This window comes from Balaenoptera musculus, chromosome 1 (assembly GCF_009873245.2).
Source record: "Balaenoptera musculus isolate JJ_BM4_2016_0621 chromosome 1, mBalMus1.pri.v3, whole genome shotgun sequence".
Taxonomy (NCBI): Eukaryota; Metazoa; Chordata; class Mammalia; order Artiodactyla; family Balaenopteridae; genus Balaenoptera; species Balaenoptera musculus.
In genome coordinates this window covers 153,351,125-153,361,616 of record NC_045785.1, presented here as the reverse complement: position 1 = coordinate 153,361,616, position 10,492 = coordinate 153,351,125, and the positions used below count along the sequence as shown (strand labels likewise).

Here is a 10,492-nt window from a genome sequence, read left to right as displayed (position 1 = left end):
CGTTCCTTCTAGCGGTAGTGCAACATTCCTCACCATATCTGGCTACTCTGCCCCTATACACATGCACACACACACACACACACACACACACACGCTTACATGTGCAAATCCAAAGCAAGACAACTAAGGCTTCTTTGGAATGAGGACAAGGGATAGGTAAGAGGGGAGAAAAGGGCCTCCTGTCCAGCCTTCATGGAACCCCAACTTATTTTCTTTGTTATTTTTACTTCTTCCTCCCCATCTTTCAAATGTAAGTCTCCAGCCACTGAAACTCACAACCCAGAAGAAACCTAGTGACTCTTTAATCCAAATTTTCCATTCTGCACACTGGGGTCAGTGTAGAATAGGGAAAGGAGCACAGCCTGAGTATCAGGCAGGCCTGGGTGCAAATTCTGGCTCCCTCACTCAGCACCCATGTGCAGGGTACTTAATATCTGTGTGCCTCGGTTTGCTCACTGTAAAATGGAGATGAGGGTCGTGGTGACTGGCAGGTACAGCTTCCAGTAAGCGTGGACTACTCTTACTAATTCCCCCTGAGGACGTGGCGAGCCAAGGAGGTTGGAGACATGGATCTGAGAGTCTAAATGAATCCAGGGCCAGAGAAGGAACCTGGAGCACATCTGACACCCTTGCCTGTCCAGTGGGAAGCTGGCCTCTTTAAGGAGTAGTCTTGGAACATAAAATGAAAGAACCAGAAGGCAGCTTTGAGGATATTTAGCTCACACTCCTGTTTTCATTTGGGGAAGCTGAGGCCTGGAGAGCTGAGGTGACTTCCCAATCCAGTAAGGAGAAGCCTTGAGTATCAACCCAGGTTGGGGAGGGGGACCCAGTTATTTCTCAATCTCAGTGTATTCTGGAATGGCCAATTTGTCCACGTCACCGTGACCTAGGAACACGTGAATGGAACCCACAACTGTGGGTCCCTGCGCACAGAACAGCTGTTCACCCCAGGAAATCAACTTTTTTTTTTTTATTATTAAGAGAAGCTGAAAAATTATTTTAAAAGGGAGAGAGAGGTAGCTTCTTCTAAAAATAGCCATATGCAGAAGTTCATTTTTCAACCATCTCTTTTGCTTACGATGCAAAATTTAAAACTTTGAGTAAGAGTTTCAACGAATGCAAAGTTGGAGAGGTCTAGGGAAGGGAGGGGCTTTAATCAGAAGAAACTTTTGCCAGGAAATCTGTGACACTGTGGCTTTTTATGAATGGCGAGGCCCCACAATATAAAAGGGGGACACAGTAGGTGAAGGTCTACACAACAGGGGCTTGCTCTTGCAAAACCAAACCACAAGCCCGACTGAACGAAGAAGGCAGAACTCCACAATGCCCAGCTCAGCACTGCTCTGTTGCCTGATCTTCCTGGCCGGGGTGGCGGCCAGCCAACACCAGGGCACCCAGTCTAAGGACAGCTGCATCCACTTCCCAGACAGCCTGCCCCACATGCTCCGGGAGCTCCGAGCTGCCTTCAGCAACGTGAAGACTTTCTTTGTGAGTATGATGCCCTCCTGTCCTTCCTTCCTCCCTGGGACTGCCTGACAAGGCATTCTGCCGGAGCTTATAAAACCTCCTTTTCATTCACCTCCACCCCCAACACCCATTCCCCCCAAACTGAAATTCTTAAGAGTCCTTGGTCAAGCTATGGGTTCAGTGAGTCAGTCTAAGCCCTGGTGCTGCAGCAAATTGTGCAGGAAAAGCTCCCTTCAAAAAGGTATCTCTCCCATCTCTCCTATGCTCGGAAATTTGTATAAGAATTCTCTGGAGCTCAATACTTCATAGGCTGGGAGAGATCACGAAGGGTCTGATTGGAGGTGAAGATGTTCCCCATACCCTGTGGCAGGAAACATAAGTTGCCTCAGCTTAGAGGGCTTCCAGAACCTGAAAGACTGATGGTTTGGGGTAGCACCCTATAGGGGGAAACCTGCATTAGGAGATGGTTCCCACTCCCAGAGAATTTTCAGTGCTGCAGCTGGATGTCGGCAGCGGGTAGACAGAAAAGCAAAGGGCGCCAAGGGGTTGGTATGGGGACCCTTGCACATGTGACACAGTTTTGCAGAAAGAGCAGGACCCAGGCAAGCTTCTGCCTTGCCTTCAAAATCAGCCAGATTTTTTAAAGAACTTGATCCCAGGGGGAAGGACTTGATTTAACTAAGAGTTCCGGCACCATTGAATGTCCTGTTTTGAAAGCTCTCTTTTCCATTTTGGGGCCAGGTCTGCATTGATTAAAAAATCAAAAACTCTATAAATTAAAGGGCATGAGAGAAACAGTCATTTTCAGTATTTCCCCAAACCTTGGGTTCATTCTCCTTGTGTTCTTCTTGCAGCAAATGAATGACCAGCTGGACAACTCGTTGTTGAGCCAGTCTCTGCTGGAGGACTTTAAGGTGAGGGCTGGGTGGGGACGGGGGTGCGGTGTGCAGCATGACTAAGGGCGGCTCTGCTTCTTGCCTGCAAGGAGCTGGGTCCGTTTCCCTCACTTTGAAAAGGAGAAGTGGGAAGATCTTAACTCAGCACATAGCCAGTAGCTGGAGGGGGCTTGTTACCAAGGGCTTGGTCCTGGGGGGAGGTGGCCACTTAAGAAGGTCCCCGGGGACAAAGCCATCCTCTCAAGCAGTAGCTCTTCCTCCCGGGTCACCACCCACCCTGGCTTCCGCCCTTAGGGTTACCTGGGTTGCCAAGCCTTGTCGGAGATGATCCAGTTTTACCTGGAGGAGGTGATGCCACAGGCTGAGAACCACGGCCCCAACATCAAGGAGCACGTGAACTCCCTGGGGGAGAAGCTGAAGACCCTCAGGCTGAGGCTGAGGCGCTGTGTGAGTAGCAGGCCAGCTCTTTCCCTTGCAGGCGGCTCTCTCTTCTCTGGGGTCTTCTGGAAACATCCTCCCCAAACCCGGTTCCCACCCGGAGACACAAAGACACAGGCCGACAGGCGCCCTCTCCCTCCGGCCAGGCGCCGAAGTCGCATCACTTGCTCATTTCTCTCTGAACAGGGGGTGGGGTGGCTGCTAGGCATTTACATGTGAAGGTTTGCAATAGCTTTCCTGTTATTTGTGAGTCATTTGTGGGTTATTAGCTATTCCCCTCTCTCTACATGAAAGGGGCCCAGAGCTTCAGTCAGGGCTCCCTCGTCCCTGGGGACCTAGGACCTGGGCCCCGCAGGAGGGGCCAGAGGTAAGGGTCCCGGGAGAGGAAACTCCACTTCCCTCTTCTTCTTAACCTTTTGAGAGCAGAGCTTCAAGTGGAGTCCAAATGACTGACAGGATTTTCTCTGGCATTTTAGAGGGGCCAGGGGGCTACTCGGCCCCAAGCTAGTGTCTGTGAATAATCCCCCAGGATCATTTATTTCTCCAACTGAAATGATACCCTCACCACTGGTTTCCTTTGTTCCCTCACTGGTGTTGAGAAATCATTTGGGCTGTGTTTGTAGAAGAGGACCATGCAACGGCTTTGGCCGGCAGGGCTGAGACTGTGTCTCTGCTCCTCGGACACTTAGAAATGGTCCCCGGGGCTGGGACTGAAGGAGAGGGACAGGACAAAAGCAGGAAAGGACAGAAGGGCTGGCTCAGGCTCTGCTCGGCGCTGGGACGTGCCAGGGAAGGAACCTCCAAAACCTGGGTGTTTGATGCAGCCTTGTAAGCGGCTGGGAGCAGCTCCTGGGGAAACACAAGTGATCTCCCTGGGCTGTGTTTCTTCTCTGTCTGGTGGGGAAGGAGGAGGTAGGCCATAGTCCTCACAGCAGCTGTGGAGAGTAGGCATCCAAGATGAGTCTGGGCTCTTCCTGCTCCCAGGTTGTCCCCCAGGCACAATGGACCCAGGACCCAGGCGCCAGTGTTGTTCACACTTTCTCTTTCCTTCCACAGCATCGATTTCTGCCCTGTGAAAACAAGAGCAAGGCAGTGGAGCAGGTGAAGAGTGTCTTCAATAAGGTGAGCCTGGGCTGCTGGCAGGGAGGGTCTGGGGACCATGACCTCTGCCCACTCCCAAGGGGCTGAGGTTGGCAGGTGCTCAGCAGGCCCTGAACTTCCCTCGGAGGGAGTGTGGGAACCCGAAAAATGGTGTGACCTCCTCAGCCAGTGAGGAGCTGCCATCTCAGTTCTGTTTGTTTTCTGTGAAGTGTTTTGGGGGGTTTCTAAATGACTGCTCCCCGCCTTTGCAGGCCTGCGGGTTGGGCTGGCCAGCCAGCTGTGAACACAGTGAGCTGGGTGCTGGGGAGAGTGACAGAGGAAACAGAAAGTAGCTTGTTGGGAATCAAGTCTGAAGCCACACGTGCAGGAAGCCGACACATGAACGTGCACTTACAAACACACCCAGGGGTGCAGCCTGAACTCCCCCAAACTCAGAGCAGGAAGCAGAGTTCTCCCTTATGTGGACTTGGTCCCCCTCTCTTTCCACCTGCCAGTCATAGCTCCCAAGGTGCCTGAGAATGTCAGCTCTCAAACCAAGTGGGGTTTCACTCTTCCAACTGTCCATGAATTCTTCTACCACATTTCCCAGAAGCCATGGGGCCTATGTCCTCTTCATGGGCTGGACACAGTCACTGGGCAGGGTTCCAACATCAGGGGGCATGAATCCCCCGACAGCAGGCCAGAGCAGCAGGGCTGGACCTTCTCAATCCAGGGGTGGGGGAACATAAACACAAAAAAGGCTCCCTTCTCTCCTTCTCTCAATGTCTTGCTTTCAAAGTGGTTCCTCTAATGTCTTCTCATCAAATTTTGAATAAGCATCATGTGAGCACATGACCTTTACAATTGTTGAAAAGGCACCATTTGAAAGACTGTGCTTTGCAAAAGTGAATGTTCCTCTTGCTGCCTACTGGCCGTGGTCCAGGCCAATGCACAGCCTTTCCTGACAGCCGGGCATATCTTCAGGTCCCCAGGGTCTGTCCTTCATCTCCCAACACAAGGGAGCTGGTACAGCTTCTGGGTCCCAGGGTCATGACCATCCAAGCAGAGGACCCACTTACTTGCTCAGATGGGGTTTTCACTAAACATTTCTTACCTCCCTACACAGCTCCAAGAGAAGGGTGTCTACAAAGCCATGAGTGAGTTTGACATCTTCATCAACTACATAGAAGCCTACATGACAACAAAGATGAAAAACTGAAGCATTCTAGTGAAGAAAACATCCAGGATGGCGACTCTACTAGACTCTAGGGCATAAACTGAAGATCTTCGAAATCTGATCCAGGGTTCTGGGAGAGCAGAACCAGCTCCCTGGAAAACCCTATTGTACCTCTCTCCTAGAATATTTATTACCTCTGATACCTCAACTCCCATTTCTATTTATTTACTGAGCTTCTCTGTGAAATATTTAGAAAGAAGCCCAATATTATACATTTTTTTCAATATTTATTATTTTCACCTGTGTTTAAGCTGTTTCCATAGGGTGATACCCTATGGTATTCGAGTGTTTTAAGAGAAATTGTAAGTTATATAAGGAAAAAAAATTGTTCCTTGTGGAGTCAACTGCAGCTTCATTTCCAAGCCTAACCACACTTGACAGCTGTTGGGCTATGTTCCCTGATCTCCCTCTAATTTCTCTTGTCCCTGGGCCTGGGGCTCCCGGAGTGTTACAAAGACTCTTATGCTCGTAAGAAGAGAAACTAGGGAGCCCCTTTGACAATTAATATTCCAGTGGCTCTGAGGGATTCCCCTGACCTCATTCCCCAGCCACTTCATTCTTGAAAGCTGTGGCCGGCTTGTTATTTATAACAACCTAAAATTGGTTCTAATAGAACTCAGTCTGAACTAGAAGCAATTCAATTCCTCTGGGAATGTTACATTGTTTGTCTGTCTTCATAGCAGATTTTAATTTTGAATAAATAAATGGGTCTTATTAAAATCATGTTATGGTGTCAGTTGACTTCTGTCTGGCTAAAAATATTCTCTCAAAGTTTCCAAGATAGAAGAGAGTAGATGAATGAATTCTACATTCCAGAGAAAGAAAGCCAGCTACCCTCTCCCAGAAAACAGGAAACCTCCAAATCTGATCAGGGAAAAGCTGTTACCCCTTCAAAAGTCAATAGCAAAGACCACCATATTCCTCCCCTAAACTCAGTCCTTTAAAGAATCATCCTTCATGATCATGCTGATTTTCAAGGCTAAGGATGAGATTCTGTACATACCAAAATTAAAAAGTAAGGCAGAGGAAGTTTTTCAGTGTGTTTTAGGTTTTGGTGGTTATTTTGTTTGTCTTCTTTTTTGTTATCGTTGTTTGCTCCTTCAAGTTCCAAAGTTCCAGGGGCGAATATTAATTTGCCTGTGTTATTGTGAGGATTAAGATAAAGTGCTGCATGTCTCCGGACTCTAGGAGATGGTCCTAGTGCACACAGTTGGCTGTTATTAGTATTCACACCTAAAATCTTCTACCAAATCCTCCTGGAGCTGAGCAGAGGCAACAGGTTGGACCTAATAGAGTGGAATATAAGCAAATGAGCCCACTTGATAGGCTACACAAGGATTAAAGCTGCTGCATTTCTGTTCTCTCCTTGAGCCGCCAGACAAATGTGAGATAGACTGCTGACTGCGGTCTGTTAGGCGGGGCATGGTGGCTGGGGAAGCCCTACTCAAAGCCCTATGACTTGAGGTGGAGAGGGGAAAGAATGGGCTGAGTAAACACTGATCCCCCTCACACTCTGCCCAGGCAACCCTGGTCTGGGGAAGGGTGGGAGCCGAGTGGCTGTGGTCAGTTTTTCAGTAAGACCTGACTCACTTCGGTTAAAGCAACCATAGGAAGGAAGTGGGAAGGATCAAAGCTGAAATTCTGAGATGAAAGATTAGGGTTAAGAATGGAGGCTAGCTGAAGACAGTGAGAGAGAGAGGAAAGTTCTCTATACTGAAATGGAGAAGAAGCCATGAGCCCCTCAGCTGGGAAGGTTTAGGCGGTTAGGGGTCTCTGGCAGGCAATGTACGTTGACTTTGGTTTGAGGTTGGCACCTCACGTGAGGGATGTGGGCATCTGAAACCAATAGACAGAAACTCACCTGGAGAAGCCGCATAGCTGACAAGATGCTGACAAAAACTACAATTTCTTGAGCACTTATTTTGAGCGAGTCAGTACTAGGCATGAATGTATCCGTTATACTATATGGTATCTTATTGGTATTTTCTGTAAGAGGGAACTGATGCTCAGAAATGTTGATAGGGCTCGGCCATGTGGGTGATGTGGAGAAGGGACAAGTGAGACTAGCAGCATAAAACGCCTTTCCCTTTGTATCAATTATCTATTGTTGCCCTGCAAATTTAGCAGCTTAAAACCATAAACGTTTATTATCTCACAGTTTCTTTAAGTCAGGAATCTTGGAGCAACAAGGGTCTCTAATGAGGCTGTAGTCAAAATGACAGCCAGGGCGGCAATCATTTGAAGTCTCGACTGGGACTGGACAATTCACATCCACGATGGCACATTCACAGGGCTGTTGGCAGGAGACCTCAGTCCCTCACTGGCCATTGGCAGGTAGCCTTGGCTCCTTGCCACATGAGCTTCTCTGCACGGCTTCTTGAGTGTCTTCACGACATGGCAGCTGTCTTCCTGAGCCAATGATCCAAGAGACAGGGCAAGGGGGAAGTCATGGTATCTTTTAGATCTAATCTCAGAAATCTCATACCATCACTTCTGCCACATTCCATTTGTTAGAAGGGCATTGATAAGGATAGCCCATATTCCAGGGGAGAGGAATTAGATTCCACCTTCTGAAGGGAAGGTATCAAAGAATCTGTGGACATGTTTTAAAACTACTACACCCTTCTAAGTATTCAGAAGAAATAGCTTTGAGCTGGTTGGCACATCAGACTCCTTGATTGGTGAGGAGAAGGGGAAGATTTGGGTAGGCATCAGAGTGCATGGACGGGTCAGCATCATGGACACTGCCCTCCTTCAGTTCTCTCTTATAGGTTCAGTCTAATATAGTTACTTCTCTGAGCCTCAGTGTCTCATCTGGAAAACTAGCAAAACTTCTTTCCCTTTTTCCAGTGTTATGGACTGAATGTGTCTCCTCAAAATTCATATGTTAAAGCCCTAACCCCCAGTGTGATGGTATTTGGAGATGGGTCCTTTGGGAGGTACTTAGGATTAGATGAGGTCATAAGGGTGGGGTACTCATGATGGGATTAGTGCCCTTATAAGGAGAGACGTAGACAGCTCACACATGTGTGCTCTCTCTCTCTTTCCCCCCGCCTGCCCCTCCCCCCATCATCCCAAGCACAAAAAGGGAGATTGCGTGAGAACACAGTAAGATGTCTGTACCCACCTGCCAAAAGAACAGGCTTCAGAAGGAAACCTACCTTGCCAGCACCTTAATCTTGAACTTCCAGCCTCTAGAACTGTGAGAAAATTAATTTCTCTTGTTTAAGACTCTCAGCCTCTGGTATTTTGTTATGGCACCCTGAGCTGACTGATAAGCCAGATGTCATATAAGAGTCAAATGGAGTGTCAGGTATGAAGGTGTACATGTGTTTTGGATAGGAAGTGTACAGATGAGGTTTGGATGTGGATTTTTTTTCAAATCTTTATTCTCTAAGAAGAGCAACCACCTCATTTCCTCCCTTGTCCATCGGTCCCCTCAAGCAGAGTTTGGTTGTCAGTGGACAAAGAGAATTTCTGTCTGTGGTCCCAGTTGCTGAAGTGAGGAGGGTGGGACCAGTAAGAGGAGCTCCCCTAATCTATGATGACAGAATGGTTACCCTATCTGACCACTGGCAGAATCAGACAGAGAGAAAGCAAATGAGTTCTTCCATCCTGGAAGTGAGGCACAATCTGGAAGGAAGGGAATGAGATCAGAGACAGAAGGAAAGAGGAAAGAGGAGGACTGGCCAGATGGCAGAAGCTGCCCATTCCATGGCATGTTTCCCCTCAAAACACTTGTGTGAGTGTATTTAATTGTGGAACATGGGAACCAGCTCTAGGCCTAGGGTGAATTAGGAAAATCAGACATAGCACTACAAGGAAATAGGAGCTGGAGCATAAGAACATATACCCAGAATTTAAAATGGCAGGAAGATCTTTGGACTTGCATAAGCTACAGAACCGGCTACAGAATGAACCTGTCAACTCTGTGTCTCTGAGTGGTTGGTGGGTCCCAGGTGTTATGTGTCCCATTATTCATATCTTTTTTTAAAAAAAAAGAAGCTAGTTTTTAAAATTTTTTACTTATTTACTTATTTAAAGCAGCTAGGTTTTTAAATATATATTTATTTATTCATTTATTTATTTTTGGCTGCCTTGGGTCTTCGTTGCTGCACGCAGGCTTTCTCTAGTTGTGGTGAGCAGGGGCTACTCTTCTTTGTGGCGCACGAGCTTCTCATTGCAGTGTCTTCTCTTGCAGAGCACGGGCTCTAGGCACGTAGGCTTCAGTAGTTATGGCACGCGGGCTCTAGAGCGCAGGCTCTGTAGTTGTGACGCACAGGTTTTGTTGCTCTGCGGCATGTGGGATCTTCCCAGACCAGGGATCGAACCCATGTCTCCTGCATTGGCAGGCGGATTCTCAACCACTGCGCCACCAGGGAAGTCCCATTCAATACTCTTTTTAAGCACTAACTCACTTGATGACTTTGGAAATTTTACATGCCCTCAGTTTCCTCAATAATAAAGTAAGGGTCTAGGTCTAGATCAATGGTTTCCAACTGGGGCCATTCACGCGTGGGTTCTTGAAGGCATTCATGGGGAGGGTGAGGATTGTTTTTGAATAATTTCTAAAATATGAAAAAGCCTAGTAAGAACCATACATTTGTCACCCCTACCTCCCATAAGTCTGTACACGCTCAAAAAAATAACTGCTACATACTGGGCTGAAGTAATAGCCACTTTGTATGGAAAAACAGGTTACCTCTTGCTGATTGGAAGCTCTACTTGGTAGTCATATATCACATCTTTGATTAACAAAATCAGAAAATGGAATTTTTTCCTTAAAAAAATTTAACCAGCCAAAATAGCTTAAAATAGACTCTGAGGAAAATTGCAGTCCCTTGTGATCAAAAGCTTTAAAACCACTAAGTTCCCTTCAAGCCCACAGTTCCTAATTCCAGCATCAGATTCCTTCAGTCAGCCAGACCCATTCCCAACTGGACCCTCCTCCAGGACATATTCCTGTGTCTACAAGGTCTGCACTGGGCATTTTCCAAACAGCTTCCCAGTCATCTGCATGTCATCAGCAACTCCCCTCTCCAAGCAGGGTTGAGCAGCCACAGAGCACTGAGCTTCCAGAAGCTTGACACTCTGGCTGGAGAGGATCTGGGGGAGATAAAAGACCTGAGGGAAAGTAACACAGATTACCGCTTATTCCACAGCACAGGGACGAGGTGTACAGGCTCTGGAATCTGCCGAACCTTGGCTCTAATCTACATGACCTTGAGATATCACCTGCTTCTGCTATTCTCTATAACATAGAGAGAGTAATCATTCTTTCAAGGTGTTGTTGTCATAAGAAATAAACGCATAAATACACATAAAGCACAGAGTAAAAAATTAAAGCAGCTCTATTCCTTAGACATTTGGAAAA

General features: G+C 47.5%; 1 protein-coding gene across 1 annotated transcript; it reads left to right on the top strand.

Moving 5' to 3' along the window:
* The first annotated feature begins 1,261 nt into the window (after nt 1–1,261).
* IL10 (interleukin 10) lies at nt 1,262–5,838 on the top strand. The gene is made up of 5 exons (XM_036863144.1): nt 1,262–1,488; nt 2,322–2,381; nt 2,658–2,810; nt 3,858–3,923; nt 5,008–5,838. Exons 1-5 carry the CDS (start codon nt 1,324–1,326, stop codon nt 5,098–5,100), a joined length of 537 nt encoding a protein of 178 aa, XP_036719039.1. The 5' UTR covers nt 1,262–1,323; the 3' UTR covers nt 5,101–5,838.
* Nucleotides 5,839–10,492: the final 4,654 nt, after the last annotated feature.

What these genes read in the sequence shown, in the direction of transcription:
- IL10 (XM_036863144.1), top strand. Translation starts at nt 1,324, where the DNA reads ATGCCCAGCTCAGCACTGCTCTGTTGCCTGATCTTCCTGGCCGGGGTG. An exon ending in GCAACGTGAAGACTTTCTTT is followed by an intron (nt 1,489 to 2,321) that starts GTGAGTATGATG and finishes TTCTTCTTGCAG; the next exon opens with CAAATGAATGACCAGCTGGA. An exon ending in CTCTGCTGGAGGACTTTAAG is followed by an intron (nt 2,382 to 2,657) that starts GTGAGGGCTGGG and finishes TTCCGCCCTTAG; the next exon opens with GGTTACCTGGGTTGCCAAGC.